This window comes from Oncorhynchus mykiss, chromosome 18 (assembly GCF_057628025.1).
Source record: "Oncorhynchus mykiss isolate SJ-2025 chromosome 18, ASM5762802v1, whole genome shotgun sequence".
Lineage (NCBI taxonomy): Eukaryota > Metazoa > Chordata > Actinopteri > Salmoniformes > Salmonidae > Oncorhynchus > Oncorhynchus mykiss.
Genome location: NC_143039.1, coordinates 73,657,476 through 73,674,664, shown reverse-complemented (window position 1 = coordinate 73,674,664; position 17,189 = coordinate 73,657,476). Strand labels below are relative to the sequence as shown.

Genomic DNA, 17,189 nt, shown 5'->3' with positions numbered 1-17,189 from the left:
GTTGTCATCATTGCCCCAATCTCTCTGTCTCTTCACCCCCCCCTTTCAATCACTGTCCCTCTAATCCTCACCTGCCAGTTGAGTTCATGAATCTAATTGCATCCAGAGTCATTTCATCCTGCATCCTGCCTCCCACCCACCTCCACCCCATCCATGATTACATAAACAACCCGGCTTAAGCCTAATTAACAGCATCACACTGGGTGTACTGCCTGTGTCTGTGTCCCATATGGCACCCTATCTCCTATATAGTGCACTACCTCTGATCATAGCCCTATGGGAAATAGGGAATAGGGTGCCATTTAGGATGCATTATCTTTCTGCTGCTGCTTCCTGGAAGCCCTGTGGTCTGTGACCTCACGCTGACCCCTAACTGTGTTTGTGTACGTCAGGTATTCTTGGTAGGACAACGGTATATACGGTAAATATATACTGAACAAAAATATAAATGCGACATGTAAGGTGTTGATCCCAAAAATATTCCATAATCACAAAAATCGTATTTCTCTCAAATTTTGTGCACAAATTTGTTTACAGAATCTATCACATCTGTCAGTGATTGGGAGTCTCGTAGGGTGGCATACAATTGGTCCAGCGTCGTCCGGGTTTGGCCGGGGGTAGGCTGTCATTGTAAATACGAATTGGTTATTAACTGACTTGCCTAGTGAAATAAAGGTTCAATTAAAAAATATATAATTACATCCCTGTTAGTGAGAATGTATCCTTTGTCAAGATAATCCATCTACCTGACAGGTGTGGCATATCAAGAAACTGATTAAACAGCATGATCATTACACAGGTGCACCTTGTGTTGGGCACAATGAAAGGCCACTCTAAAATGTGCAATTTTGTCACACAACGCAATGCCAAAGATGTCTCAAGTTTTGAGGGAGCATGCAATTGGCATGCTGACTAAAGGATAGTCCAACAGAGCTGTTGCCAGAAAATGTAATGTTAATTTCTCTACCATAAGCCACCTCGAACGTCGTTTTTGAGAATTTGGCAGTACGTCCAACCGGCCTCACAACCATAGACCATGTGTATGGCGTTGTGTGGGCGAGCGGTTTACTGATGTTAACATTGTGAACAGAGTGCCCCATGTGGTGGCAGCGGTGTTATGGTATGGGCAGGCATAAGCTACGGACAAGGAACACAATAAATCAAATCAAGTCAAACTTTATTTGTCACATGTACCGAATACTGTGAAATATTTACTTACAAGACCTTAACCAACAGTGCAGTTCAAGAAGAGTTAAGAAAATATTTACCAAATAAACTAAAATAAAAAATTATAAAAAGTAACACTATAACATAATATAATAGTAATTTAAATGCACAAAAAAATACTGTGAAGAATTCCTGAGGCCCATTGTGAGGCCCATTTTTTTAAGGTATCTGTGACCAACAGATGCATATCTGTTTTCCCAGTCATGTGAAATCTATCGATTAGGTCCAAATGAATGTACATTTCAATTGATTGATTTCCTCATATGAACTGTAGCTCAGTAAAATCATTTAAATGTTTGCATGTTGCGTTTATATTTTTGTTAAACATATTTTATAGTTAATAACACAAACTTGTTTCTTTAAAGAAAAAAAACTTCCATTGTCCTACCAAGAGTCATTTCATCTACAGTTTTCTTGATTGTCAGTGGACCTTGGTTTGAAAACAACTTAGCCACAGCCTTTTATTTTTTATCTTCGCATGGCCAGGTACTACCTGTGTCTCCAGCTGCGTAAGGACATCCTGGGGGGCCGTCTACCCTGCTCCTTTGTCACGCTGGCCCTTCTGGGTTCCTACGCACTGCAGTCAGAGCTGGGGGAGTACGACCCAGAGACACACGCACCAGACTACGCCAAGGACCTGAGGCTGGCCCCGGGACAAACCAAGGAGCTAGAGAAGAAAGTCATGGAGCTGCATAAGACATACAGGTCAGGAGGGGTTTTAATACACACACACTCACTGACTTAGAGACTCATTTTCCCAGTATACTCAGCAGAATACACACACACACACACACACACACACACACACACACACACACACACACACACACACACACACACACACACACAGACTTTTTTTTATTTTCACCACTATTTAACCAGGTAAGCTAGTTGAGAAGAAGTTCTCATTTAAAACTGCGACCTGGCCAAGATAAAGTAAAGCAGTGCGACACAAACAACAACACGAGTTACACATGGAATAAACAAGCGTACAGTCAATAACACAATAGAACAAAAAGAAAGTCTATATACAGTGTGTGCAAATGGCGTGAGGAGGTAAGGCAATACATAGGCCATAGTAGCGAAGCAATTACAATTTAGTAAATTAACACTGGAGTGATAGATGAGCAGATGGTGATGTGCAAGTAGAAATACTGGTGTACAAAATAGCAGAAAAGTAAATAAAAACTATATGGGGATGAGGTAGATTGGGTGGGATATATACATATGGGCTATGTACAGCTGCAGCGATCATTTACCTGCTCAGAGAGCTGATGTTTAAAGTTGGTGAAGGAAATATAAGTCTCCAGCTTCAGCGATTTTGCAATTCGTTCCAGTCATTGGCAGCAGAGAACTGGAAAGAAAGGCGGCCAAAGGGGGTGTTGGCTTTGGGGATGACCAGCGAGATACACCTGCTGGAGCGCGTGCTACGGGAGGGTGTTGTTATCGTGACCAGTGAGCTGAGATAAGGTGGAGCTTTACCAAGCATAGACTTAGATGACCTGGAGCCAGTGGGTCTGGCGAAGAATATTTAGCAAGGGCCAGCCGACTAGAGCATACAGGTCGCAGTGGTGGGTGGTATAAAGGGCTTTGGTGTCAAAACGGATGGCAGTGTGATAGACTGCATCTAGTTTGCTGAGTAGATTATTGGAAGCTATTTTGTAAATGACATCGCCGAAGTTGAGGTTCGGTAGGATAGTCAGTTTTACAAGGGTATGTTTGGCGGCGTGAGTGAAGGAGGCTTTGTTGCGAAATACGAAGCCGATTCTAGATTTAAATTTTGGATTGGAGATGTTTAATATGAATCTGGAAGGAGAGTTTACAGTCTAGCCAGACACCTAGGTATTTTTAGTTGTCCATATTCTAAGTCAGAACCGTCCAGAGTAGGGATGCTAGTCGGGCGGGCAGGTGCGGGCAGCGAATGGTTGCATGCATTTGGTTTTACTAGCGTTTAAGAGCAGTTGAAGGCCACGGAAGGAGTGTTGTATGGCATTGAAGCTCGTTTGGAGGTTAGTTAACACAGTATCCAAAGAAGGGGCAGTTGTATACAGAATGGTGTCGTCTGCGTAGAGGTGGGTCAGGGAATCACCCGCAGCAAGAGCGACATCATTGATATATACAAAGAAAAGAGTCAGCCCGAGAATCTGCCGATAAGAATTCGGTGATTGACAGAGTCGAAAGCCTTGGCCAGGTCGATGAAGACAGCTGCACAGTACTGTCTTTATGATATCGTTTAGTACCTTGAGCGTGGCTGTGGTGCACCCGTGACCAGCTCGAAAACCGCATTGCACAGTGGTGGGATTCGAAATGGTCAGTGATCTGTTTATTAACTTGGCTTTTGAAGACTTTAGAAAGGCAGGGCAGGATGGATATAGGTCTATAACAGTTTGGGTCTAGAGTATCACCCCATTTGAAGAGGGGGATGACTGCGGCAGCTTTCCAATCTTTAGGGATCTCGGACGATATGAAAGAGAGGTTGAAAAGACTGGTAATAGGGGTTGCAACAATAGCGGCGGATAATTTTTAGAAAGAGAGCGTCCAGATTGTCTAGCCCGGCTGATTTGTCCGGGTCCAGGTTTTATAGCTCTTTCAGAACACCTGGTATCTGGATTTGGGTGAAGAAGAAGCTGGGAGGCTTGGGCAAGTAGCTGCGGGGAGTGCGGAGCTGTTGGCCGGAGTTGGGGTAGCCCGGAGGAAAGCATGGCCAGCCGTAGAGAAATGCTTATGGAAATTCTCGATTATTGAGGATTTATCGGTGGTGACAGTGTTACCTAGCCTCAGTGCAGTGGGCAGCTGGGAGGAGGTGCTCTTATTCTCCATGGACTTTACAGTGTCCCAAAACGTTTTGAAGTTAGAGCTACAGGATGCAAATTTTTGTTTGAAAAACTAGCCTTTGCTTTCCAGACTGACTGCGTGTATTGGTTCCTGACTTACCTGAAAAGTTTCATATCACGGGGGCTATTCGATGCTAGTGCAGTCCTCCACAGGATGTTTTTGTGCTGGTCGAGGGCAGTCAGGTCTGGAGTGAACCAAGGGCTATATCTGTTCTTAGTTCTACATTTTTTGAAAGGGGCGTGCTTATTTGAGATAGTGAGGAAATTACTTTTAAAGAACGACCAGGCATCCTCGACTGATGGGATGAGTTAAATATCCTTCCAGGATACCCGGACCAGGCCGATTAGAAAGGCTCGCAGAAGTGTTTTATGGAGCGTTTGACAATGATGAGGGGTAGTCGTTTGACCGCAGACCCATAGCGGAAGCAGGCAATGAGGCAGTGATCGCTGAGATCCTGATTGAAAACAGCAGAGGTGTATTTGGAGGGCAAGTTGGTCAGGATAATATCTATGAGGGTGTCCATGTTTACGGATTTAGGGTTGTACCTGGTAGGTTCCTTAATAATTTGTGTGAGATTGAGGGCATCTAGCTTAGATTGTAGGACTGCCGGGGTGTTAATGTATCCCAGTTTAGGTCACCTAACAGAACAAACTCTGAAGATAGATGGGGGGCAATCAATTCACATATGGTGTCCAGGGCACAGCTGGGAGCGGAGGGGTGTCTATAACAGGCAGCAACAGGGAGAGACTTACTTCTGGAGAGATTCCATTTTAAAATTAGAAGCTCGAACTGTTTGGGTATGGACCTGAAAAGTTTGACAGAACTTTGCAGGCTATTTCTGGAGTAGATTGCAACTCCTCCCCCTTTGGCAATTCTATCTTGATGGAAAATGTTGTAGTTGGGGATGGAAATCTCAGAATTTTTGGTGGCCTTCCTAAGCCAGGATTCAGACACGGCAAGGACATCAGGGTTGGTGGAGTGTGCTAAAGCAGTGACTAAAACAAACTTAGGGAGGAGACTTCTGATGTTAACATGCATGAAACCAAGGCTTTTTTGGTTACAGAAGTCAACAAATGAGAGTGCCTGGGGAAACACAGGGCCTGGGTTAACCTCCACATCACCCTTGGAACAGAGGATGAGGGTACGGCTAAAGGCTATCAAAGCTGGCCGTCTAGTGCGTTGGGGGCAGAGAATAAAAGCAGCAGATTTCTGGGCGTGGTAGAATAGATTAAGGGCATAATGTACAGACGGGTATGGTGGGGTGCGGGTACAGTGGAGGTAAACCCAGGCCCCGAGTGAAGATAAGAGAGGTTGCATCTCTGGATAGGCTAGTTATGCTGGGTGAGGTCACCGCATGTGTGGGAGGTGGTACAAAGGAGGTATTTAAGGCATGTACAGTGGGACTAGGGGCTCCGCAGTAAACTAAGACAATAATAACTATCCTTAACAACAGTGTACAAGGCATATTGACATTTGAGGGAAACATAAAGCGAGGCATAAAGCAATCACAGGTGTTGATTGGGAGAGCTAGCTAAAACAACAACTGGTAAGACAACAACAGCTAATCAGCTAAGGCAACAACAACAGGTAAAATGGCAATGAAGGGCAGAGAGGGTCAGTTAACTACACACAGGGCCTGAGTTCGAGGCTGGGACCAACAGATAAACAAAACATAAACAAAATGGAGTACCGTGATTAATGAACAGTCCAGCAGGCATCAGCTATGTAGCCAAGTGATCATAGGGTCCAGTGAGCAGCAATATATGGAACAGGGAAGCCGCGGGGTAGTCGTTACTACGCTAGCACGCGGGAGACACAGCGTTTAAAGTTAGCAGGCCGGGGTAAGTAGAAGAGTCTGCTCCGACGTCCGGCAAAGGCCGTTTGAGGGCACAGCGCATGGAGTTACTTCGGCGGACCAGTAGTGGTGGTACGGCGGCGCGCCGTGTCGACAAAGGTTCTGGGCCAGATGGCAAAAGAGGTATTGTAGTTGTAGTAATTTAGTTTGCTAGCCGGGAGATGCGCCTGGCTCGCGGCTAACTGGTGCTAGCTTCGGGGCAGGGGCGTTAGCCACCATAGGCAGTCGGTAGCAGCTAGCTAGCAGCGATGATCTGATGCAAAGGTCCAGAGCTTACGTCAAGGATCCGGTGGAGTAGTGGATTCTAGCCGTGTTGGGCATCGGCTGAGTAGCCGAGTGATCACAGAGTAGGCTGGGAGCTGGGCCTGGCTCAGGGCTAGCTTCGGGGCTGGGTGACTCGGTGGCAGCTAGCTAGCTGTGAGACAAATGTTCCCAGTATACTCAGCAGAATGTACACACACACACACACACACACACACACACACACACACACACACACACACACACTGACTTAGAGACAAGTGTTCCCAGTATACTCAGCAGAATGTCCACACACAAGACCTTCAGATTAGGAGGGAGGGGGTTGTACTGGATGCATAGGGTCACCTGTGTACAATGTTATGTAAATCAGTGTTATGTAAATCAGTGTTATGTAAATCATTTTCACAGCAGGAATGTGCTACTTATAATGAATCTGTAATGCCAGAGTCATTCATGCTACTGTATGATAACACGTTGCTTCTTTGCTAATATGGCATCTGTCCTATCTACAGGTCGATGAGTCCAGCACAGGCAGACATGGCCTTTCTGGAGAACGCCAAGAAACTAGCCATGTACGGAGTGGACCTGCACCAGGCCAAGGTAATGTGTAGTTACAACCCAGGCCAAGGTAATGTAGAGTCACAACCCAGGCCAAGGTAACGTAGAGTCACAACCCAGGCCAAGGTAACGTAGAGTCACAACCCAGGCCAAGGTAACGTAGAGTTACAACCCAGGCCAAGGTAACGTAGAGTCACAACCCAGGCCAAGGTAATGTAGAGTTACAACCCAGGCCAAGGTAATGTAGAGTCACAACCCAGGCCAAGGTAACGTAGAGTCACAACCCAGGCCAAGGTAACGTAGAGTCACAACCCAGGCCAAGGTAACGTAGAGTCACAACCCAGGCCAAGGTAACGTAGAGTCATAACCCGGGCCAAGGTAACGTAGAGTCATAACCCAGGCCAAGGTAACGTAGAGGCATAACCCAGGCCAAGGTAATGTAGAGTCACAACCCAGGCCAAGGTAATGTAGAGTTACAACCCAGGCCAAGGTAACGTAGAGTCACAACCCAGGCCAAGGTAACGTAGAGTCACAACCCAGGCCAAGGTAATGTAGAGTTACAACCCAGGCCAAGGTAATGTAGAGTTACAACCCAGGCCAAGGTAATGTAGGGTCACAACCCAGGCCAAGGTAACGTAGAGTCACAACCCAGGCCAAGGTAACGTAGAGTCACAACCCAGGCCAAGGTAACGTTGAGTCACAACCCAGGCCAAGGTAACGTAGAGTCACAACCCAGGCCAAGGTAACGTAGAGTCACAACCCAGGCCAAGGTAACGTAGAGTCACAACCCAGGCCAAGGTAACGTAGAGTCCCAACCCAGGCCAAGGTAACGTAGAGTCATAACCCAGGCCAAGGTAACGTAGAGTCATAACCCAGGCCAAGGTAACGTAGAGTCATAACCCAGGCCAAGGTAATGTAGAGCACAACCCAGGCCAAGGTAACGTAGAGTTACAACCCAGGCCAAGGTAACGTAGAGATACAACCCAGGCCAAGGTAACGTAGCGTTACAACCCAGGCCAAGGTAACGTAGAGTCACAACCCAGGCCAAGGTAACGTAGAGTCATAACCCAGGCCAAGGTAACGTAGAGTCATAACCCAGGCCAAGGTAATGTAGAGCACAACCCAGGCCAAGGTAACGTAGAGTTACAACCCAGGCCAAGGTAACGTAGAGATACAACCCAGGCCAAGGTAACGTAGCGTTACAACCCAGGCCAAGGTAACATACTGTAGGACCACAACCCCAACCTGCAGAGCATTACTCATTCAACACAGAAACTGACAGGCTCCATGTGGAGACTAGCTGACTAAAAAGTCAAAAGGAAGATGCTGTGTATTAACATCACATTGTTGTTGATGTTGTGAATATAAGTAGGTTCTAACTTGTTTTCAAATCTCAATCTGCAACCACTATATTCTACCTCCATGTATGATGACGCGTTGGTAGGCGTGCAGGTGTTTCAGCCCAGATTGTCCCTCAGTGTCCTCCTGTCTGTCCACTGGAGGCCAGTTATATCACATCTGTCCCATTAACCACCGAACAGAGAAGGCTTGATGATGGCACCCTATTCCCTTCATAGCACACTACTTTTCACCAGGGCTCCTCAAAAGTAGTGCACTATATAGGGAATAGGGTGCCATTTGGGATGCACTATGGTATTTAACATGGTTATAGCACCCACCCACCTACCTCCTTGCCTGCTGCAGTGTAACCTACGTCAGCTGTGAAGTCAGTGTTTGTGTCTGTTCCCAAAAAAGGGACAAACGCGTGCCTCTGTCAGAGCACAGATTTAGTAGCAGAAATGAGGTCAATCTGTTTGCATCAAAACCGGGGATTTAAAATAAAATATGGAAGTCATTATGCTGAACAGGAGATGGATGCTGCCTCCCGGTGGATGGATGTTGTCATTGCATTAATACTCAGGCCAAGTCAATGGTATAATGTCAGCAATCATGCAAATGTACATCTAGCTGTTGTATTCTCTGTTTTTGGGTGGTCTTTCTTTCTTACTCACTCACACACTCTTCCATCCTTTCTTTTTCTCTCAAATCTCTCTCTCTCTCGCCATCCTCCCCTCCCTCCCCATCCCTGTCTCCAGGATCTAGATGGAGTGGATATTATGCTGGGTGTGTGTTCTGGGGGTTTGATGGTCTACAAGGACAAGCTGAGGATCAACCGTTTCCCCTGGCCCAAAGTCCTCAAGGTCTCCTACAAACGCAGCAGTTTCTTCATCAAGATACGCCCCTCAGAGGTCAACTTTATTTATTTACAAGAGGCCTGATCTCTCAGGAGTCAGATAAACAGTATAGTAGTCATAAGTAAAAGTTGAGTTACATGTCAAATCAATAGGTATAGTGGATCTAGTGCAGTGCTACCATCATTCATATGCTTTTGTTTCCAACAGCTGGAGCATTACGAAAGTGCCATTGGTTTCAAACTGCCAAACTACAAGGCCTCCAAGAAGCTGTGGAAAGTGTGTGTGGAGCATCACACCTTCTTCAGGTAAGAGAACACACTGTTTGAAGCTCCCCGTGATAGAACCTATCATTCTAACTTGTGAAGAACACCAAGTTATTATTTTATTGAGAACGGTCATTACAGTAGTAATACATTATTAGTATGGCTATATAGTAGTTATATGTAGTTTAGTTACTCACAATGACTAATACTGTATGTGGTTGTCTTACCTACCTTAGTTTAATGCACTGCTAAAATGTTAATGTAGTTAGCTATATTTAAAAGCTAAATTGTGACCAACCGGCTCGATTTCGGGTCTTATGTAGCTACATTTGAAATGGTGTTTTTTGACATTGGATAAAAGTAGAGACTCAGAGCTAGAAAATTGTTTATTAAACACTACAGTTGTAGTGGGAAAGTAATTCTGGGAAAGTAATTCTGCTGTTAAAAGTTGATAAACTTGTAAGCTCACTTTTGAGAAAATAGCCCTTGGATGTTTTGGTACACCTACTGGAGAGCTCTTCTTTGTCTACACCCATTCAGCATCGTTCGCACCCCCTAAAGCCTTAGCCCCACCCATCTCATTAAGGATTCACATATGAAGCCATGTACTAAACACCCAAAGATTTCAAGACTAAAGGCTGGTTTATACTATGGGTGTGTTTTTTTAAGTTTAATCTGGAGTGCCAGAGTGGGCTCAGAGTGCGCTCTGGGCGTTCGTAAACTCAGAGCGTTGTCAGATCGTCCGTTCATAAATTCAGAGTGTTTCGCTCTCGGAGTATTCAGCGCGCACATTGTACGCTCTGGCTGAGGAGTAGGTTTGATCCGAGCATTCTGTCCCAAACAACAGCAGTCAAGCACCCAAACTAACTGGCTAACGTTGGCTAACTGGCTAGCTACTTCCAGACACAAATGAGAGAGCAGCTCCTTCTGACCATTTTACTCACCCTAGCAGAGCTGGTTAGGCTGTTTTTATGTTATCCAGAGTGTTGGTGACTGCAACTGTGCTGCTGGCTTCAATTTCATATTTTTTTTTTTTGCCAACTTTTACTGACACTGGCCATATTCAACGGGTGTTGAGCGTTCGTAAATTTATCAGTTATTCTCCGCTCCGGCACACTCAGACGAGAGTGCTCTGAAATCGGAGTACATAGACGTAGCTGGTACATTCGCTCTGGCTATCAACAGTTGTCACAGTGACATCATGAACATTCTATTGGAATGGTTCATTGCATAGTGGAGTCTTTTGTTAAGACATGTAGCTAGCTAGCTAAACAATGAACCATAATCCCAACTCATAACATTACTACCCTGCATTACTCTGCAGGTAGCTAACCAACCAGGTTCAATGTTAGTTAGCTAACATTAGGCTATAACTAGGAATGCAAATGGCTCTTAGATATGAATAATATAACTACACAGATCATACACGTAACGTTAGCTAGCGAGCCAGCCAGCTAACGTTAACTAGCTAGCTAACAGTACACTTTAACTTGAAATGGAAATTACTTTCTGACCAAATTTGAAACATGTAATATCTGAAAATGTAGCTAGCTAGACTATCTTACCTGTATACATGGATTCACGCTTCTCCCTCCTTGTCAAGGATGCCATGGTTCCCCTTTAGTTTGAATATGTGGAGACAGGTGTTTTATACAACAGCCTTCTTCTGTGTGTTCTCCTTTGGACTCTGTCTGCATATTTGCAATCAAACGGCAGAATTTTATATATTAGATTTATATATTTATAGAAATGTTCCTCTGTCCAGACTGACCTCTACTGAGGTGGCTACCACTCCCAGGAAGTTATATATTATATAGTTATAGATATATTTATATAAATGTTCCTCTGCCTCCTCTGTCCAGACTGACCTCTACTGAGGTGGCTACCACTCCCAGGAAGTTCCTTGCACTGGGTTCTAAGTTCCGCTACAGTGGGCGGACCCAGGCTCAGACCCGCCAGGCCAGCTCTATGATTGACAGGCCAGCCCCCCTGTTCCAACGCTCGGCCAGCAAGAGGAACTCACGCAGCCTGGACGAAGGTTTGTTGAACGGGACTGTAGGTGGGATAGGGGTGTATGTGGAGAGAGATTCTGACTTGTCCCTGTTTAACTCCAGCAAGATGTAAAGTCTCTGTGTTTACTCCAGCTCCTCCAGAGAGGAAAGAAGAGGGTGACTAGTTACCATATCAGCCACCCTCCTCTTTGGTAACATTACCTTGAATTCAACCACCCACATCTGTAGTAACATTACCTTGAATTCAACCACCCTCCTCTGTAGTAACATTACCTTAAATTCAACCACCTACAACTGTAGTAACATTACCTTGAATTCAACCACCTACATCTGTAGTAACATTACCTTGAATTCAACCACCTACATCTGTAGTAACATTACCTTGAATTCAACCACCTACATCTGTAGTAACATTACCTTGAATTCAACCACCTACATCTGTAGTAACATTACCTTGAATTCAACCACCTACATCTGTAGTAACATTACCTTGAATTCAACCACCTACATCTGTAGTAACATTACCTTGAATTCAACCACCTACATCTGTAGTAACATTACCTTGAATTCAACCACCTACATCTGTAGTAACATTACCTTGAATTCAACCACCTACATCTGTAGTAACATTACCTTGAATTCAACCACCTACATCTGTAGTAACATTACCTTGAATTCAACCACCTACATCTGTAGTAACATTACCTTGAATTCAACCACCTACATCTGTAGTAACATTACCTTGAATTCAACCACCTACATCTGTAGTAACATTACCTTGAATTCAACCACCTACATCTGTAGTAACATTACCTTGAATTCAACCACCTACATCTGTAGTAACATTACCTTGAATTCAACCACCTACATCTGTAGTAACATTACCTTCAGGTACAGTAACAGTACTGGCCCACGTCAGGGTTTATTAACCCTCTCTTCGCTGGCCTCTTCTCAACCTCTAACATGCTGACCAATCCGGCTCCTCACGTGCATCCGCGTGTGCCATCGTGCGCATGTTGATTTTGTCTATACCCACCAGAAGTGATCAAGACACGCAGATTAAAATATCAAAACTAACTGTGAACCAGCTATATTCATTTGGGGACAGGTGGAAAACACATGAAACATTCATGGACATTTAGCTAGCTTGCTGTTGCTAGTTAATTTGTCCGGGGAGATGAACATTGTGAAATGTACAAGGTCCTTTTTTGCTGAATCTTTGTAGAATTCTGACCCATTTTGAATCACAAAAACGTGTGTTCTTTACTCTGATAATTAATCCACAGATTAAAAGGGGAAACCTACAGTGCCTTGCGAAAGTATTCGGCCCCCTTGAACTTTGCGACCTTTTGACACATTTCAGGCTTCAAACATAAAGATATAAAACTGTATTTTTTTGTGAAGAATCAACAAGTGGGACACAATCCCACAATCATGAAGTCATGACACAATCATGAAGTGGAACGACATTTATTGGATATTTCAAACTTTTTTAACAAATCAAAAACTGAAAAATTTAGCGTGCAAAATTATTCAGCCCCCTTAAGTTAATACTTTGTAGCGCCACCTTTTGCTGCGATTACAGCTGTAAGTCGCTTGGGGTATGTCTCTATCAGTTTTGCACATCGAGAGACTGACATTTTTTCCCATTCCTCCTTGCAAAACAGCTCGAGCTCAGTGAGGTTGGATGGAGAGCATGTGTGAACAGCAGTTTTCAGTTCTTTCCACAGATTCTCGATTGGATTCAGGTCTGGACTTTGACTTGGCCATTCTAACACCTGGATATGTTTATTTTTGAACCATTCCATTGTAGATTTTGCTTTATGTTTTGGATCATTGTCTTGTTGGAAGACAAATCTCTGTCCCAGTCTCAGGTCTTTTGCAGACTCCATCAGGTTTTCTTCCAGAATGGTCCTGTATTTGGCTCCATCCATCTTCCCATCAATTTTAACCATCTTCCCTGTCCCTGCTGAAGAAAAGCAGGCCCAAACCATGATGCTGCCACCACCATGTTTGACAGTGGGCATGGTGTGTTCAGGGTGATGAGCTGTGTTGCTTTTACGCCAAACATAACGTTTTGCATTGTTGCCAAAAAGTTCCATTTTGGTTTCATCTAACCAGAGCACCTTCTTCCACATGTTTGGTGTGTCTCCCAGGTGGCTTGTGGCAAACTTTAAACGACACTTTTTATGGATATCTTTAAGAAATGGCTTTCTTCTTGCCACTCTTCCATAAAGGCCAGATTTGTGCAATATACGACTGATTGTTGTCCTATGGACAGAGTCTCCCACCTCAGCTGTAGATCTCTGCAGTTCATCCAGAGTGATCATGGGCCTCTTGGCTGCATCTCTGATCAGTCTTCTCCTTGTATGAGCTGAAAGTTTAGAGGGACGGCCAGGTCTTGGTAGATTTGCAGTGGTCTGTTACTCCTTCCATTTCAATATTATCACTTGCACAGTGCTCCTTGGGATGTTTAAAGCTTGGGAAATCTTTTTGTATCCAAATCCGGCTTTAAACTTCTTCACAACAGTATCTCGGACCTGCCTGGTGTGTTCCTTGTTCTTCATGATGCTCTCTGCGCTTTTAACGGACCTCTGAGACTATCACAGTGCAGGTGCATTTATACGGAGACTTGATTACACACAGGTGGATTGTATTTATCATCATTAGTCATTTAGGTCAACATTGGATCATTCAGAGATCCTCACTGAACTTCTGGAGAGAGTTTGCTGCACTGAAAGTAAAGGGGCTGAATAATTTTTCACGCCCAATTTTTCAGTTTTTGATTTGTTAAAAAAGTTTGAAATATCCAATAAATGTCGTTCCACTTCATGATTGTGTCCCACTTGTTGTTGATTCTTCACAAAAAAATGCAGTTTTATATCTTTATGTTTGAAGCCTGAAATGTGGCAAAAGGTCGCAAAGTTCAAGGGGGCCGAATACTTTCGCAAGGCACTGTAGTTCGTTTTTTGTTCATTTTTCTTTGATTAATCTCTCCTCGTTCATTCTTCTTCTGTGGATTTTATATGGTGGTTGGCAACCAACTTTAAGGTGCGTTACTGCCACCAACTGGACTAGAGTGTGGATTGGTCAGCATGTAAGAGGCACTAGTCCTCTCCTCTTCTCCTCTCCTCCTTTCCCCTCCTCCCCTCCTCTCCTCCTCTGTCCTCCTCTCCTCTCCTCCTCTCCTCCTCTCCCCTCCTCTCCTCCTTTCCCCTCCTCCTATCCCCTCCTCTCCTCTCCTCTCCCCTCCTCTCCTCATTTCCTCTCCTCCTCTCCTCCTCTCCTCTCCCCTCCTCTCCTCCTTCCCCTCCTCCTCTCCTCCTTCCCCTCCTCCCCTCCTCTCCTCCTCTCCCCTCCTCTCCTCCTCTCCCCTCCTCCCCTCCTTTCTCCTCCTCTCCCCTCCTCTCCTCCTTTCCTCTCCTCCCCTCCTCTCCTCCTTTCCCCTTCTGTTCTCCTGTCCCCTCCTCTCCTCCGTTCCCCTCCTCTCCTCCTCTCCCCTCCTCTCCTCCTCTCCTCATCTCAGCCTTCTCATCTGGGACACTCTCTCTCTCTTTGTTATTCAACCGCTCCCCATAACATTGGGTTGTATTTCTGCTGACAACATAAGGTAGGCAGGGCACAAGCCAGTGATTACATTACACAAAACAGCTTCAATGTCTTACTCCCTGTGGGCTCTCCCTAACTGCTGCTGCTACCATTCTCACACTCAGGGCCCGGTTTACCCATAGCGATGGAACTCAGGCTTACGAGTGTTTTAAACGATACATCTTTCCTACACCGGACGAAGATGTGACATACGTTTCCCAAAACACCAGGCAGCGAGAACATTTGCTAAGTCGGAGCATGTGTCGATACTTCTAGGATTGAGAGAAAGGAAGCGCTGCTCTCGGATCAGCTTTCTCCATTAAAATCTAACAGTGCTAGAGGCATCACTACAGACCCTGGTTCGATTTCAGGGTGTATCGCAACCGGCCTTGATTGGGAGTCCCATAGGGCGGCGCACAATTGGCCCAGCGTCATCCGGGTTAGGGTTTGGCTTGGTGGGCCGTCATTGTAAACAAGAATTTGTTCTTAACTGACTTGCCTAGTTAAATAAAGGAAAAATATGATGGCCAACCAGTACAGTGAGCTGAACAGTGTGATGGCCAACCAGTCCAGTGAGCTGAACAGTGTGATGGCCAACCAGTCCAGTGAGCTGAACAGTGTGATGGCCAACCAGTCCAGTGAGCTGAACAGTGTGATGGTCAACCAGTCCAGTGAGCTGAACAGTGTGTGATGGCCAACCAGTCCAGTGAGCTGAACAGTGTGATGGCCAACCAGTCCAGTGAGCTGAACAGTGTGATGGCCAACCAGTCCAGTGAGCTGAACAGTGTGATGGCCAACCAGTCCAGTGAGCTGAACAGTGTGTGATGGCCAACCAGTCCAGTGAGCTGAACAGTGTGTGATGGCCAACCAGTCCAGTGAGCTGAACAGTGTGTAATGGCCAACCAGTCCAGTGAGCTGAACGGTGTGATGGCCAACCAGTCCAGTGAGCTGAACGGTGTGTGATGGCCAACCAGTCCAGTGAGCTGAATAGTGTGATGGCCAACCAGTCCAGTGAGCTGAACAGTGTGATGGCCAACCAGTCCAGTGAGCTGAACAGTGTGATGGCCAACCAGTCCAGTGAGCTGAACGGTGTGATGGCCAACCAGTCCAGTGAGCTGAACGGTGTGTGATGGCCAACCAGTCCAGTGAGCTGAACAGTGTGATGGCCAACCAGTACAGTGAGCTGAACGGTGTGTGATGGCCAACCAGTCCAGTGAGCTGAATAGTGTGATGGCCAACCAGTCCAGTGAGCTGAATAGTGTGATGGCCAACCAGTCCAGTGAGCTGAACAGTGTGTAATGGCCAACCAGTCCAGTGAGCTGAATAGTGTGATGGCCAACCAGTCCAGTGAGCTGAATAGTGTGATGGCCAACCAGTCCAGTAAGCTGAACAGTGTGATGGCCAACCAGTCCAGTAAGCTGAACAGTGTGATGGCCAACCAGTCCAGTGAGCTGAACGGTGTGTGATGGCCAACCAGTCCAGTGAGCTGAACAGTGTGTAATGGTCAACCAGTCCAGTGAGCTGAACAGTGTGATGGCCAACCAGTCCAGTAAGCTGAACAGTGTGATGGCCAACCAGTCCAGTGAGCTGAACGGTGTGATGGCCAACCAGTCCAGTGAGCTGAACGGTGTGTGTTGGCCAACCAGTCCAGTGAGCTGAACAGTGTGTAATGGTCAACCAGTCCAGTGAGCTGAACAGTGTGTAATGGTCAACCAGTCCAGTGAGCTGAACAGTGTGATGGCCAACCAGTCCAGTAAGCTGAACAGTGTGATGGCCAACCAGTCCAGTGAGCTGAACAGTATGTGATGGCCAACCAGTCCAGTGAGCTGAACAGTGTGTGATGGCCAACCAGTCCAGTGAGCTGAACAGTGTGATGGCCAACCAGTCCAGTGAGCTGAACAGTGTGATGGTCAACCAGACTTGAGGAGCTTGTTAATCTATTCTCCTGAACTGAGGACTAGAGGAGCTTGTTAATCTATTCTCCTGAACTGAGGACTAGAGGAGCTTGTTTATCTATTCTCCTGAACTGACTAGGGGAGCTTGTTTATCTATTCTCCTGAACTGACTAGAGGAGCTTGTTTATCTATTCTCCTGAACTGACTAGAGGAGCTTGTTTATCTATTCTCCTGAACTGACTAGAGGAGCTTGTTAATCTATTATCCTGAACTGAGGACTTGAGGAGCTTGTTAATCTATTCTCCTGAACTGAGGACTTGAGGAGCTTGTTTATCTATTCTCCTGAACTGCATCTGAACTGTGAATTTCAGGACTTGCTCTGTCAGCTTTTGACTCTAAGCTCAATGTTGCCACCCACTGGTCTCTATAGCACAGTGCAGTAAACTGTTGTTATTCTGTCTTGTTCATGGCCTCAGCTGTTACTTTTCAAGGACCGAAAT

General features: G+C 45.6%; 1 protein-coding gene across 24 annotated transcripts in view; it reads left to right on the top strand.

Moving 5' to 3' along the window:
- The window catches only part of epb41a (erythrocyte membrane protein band 4.1a), a 147,733-nt gene that overhangs the window by 71,096 nt on the left and 59,448 nt on the right, over positions 1 to 17,189 (top strand). For all 24 annotated transcript variants that reach the window (XM_090209388.1, XM_090209387.1, XM_090209386.1 and 21 more), the window contains 5 exons: positions 1,714 to 1,932; positions 6,691 to 6,778; positions 8,833 to 8,985; positions 9,139 to 9,236; positions 11,057 to 11,232. In XM_090209388.1, the coding sequence (XP_090065514.1) occupies positions 1,714 to 1,932; positions 6,691 to 6,778; positions 8,833 to 8,985; positions 9,139 to 9,236; positions 11,057 to 11,232 (734 nt within the window). The remainder of the gene's footprint in view (positions 1 to 1,713; positions 1,933 to 6,690; positions 6,779 to 8,832; positions 8,986 to 9,138; positions 9,237 to 11,056; positions 11,233 to 17,189) is intronic.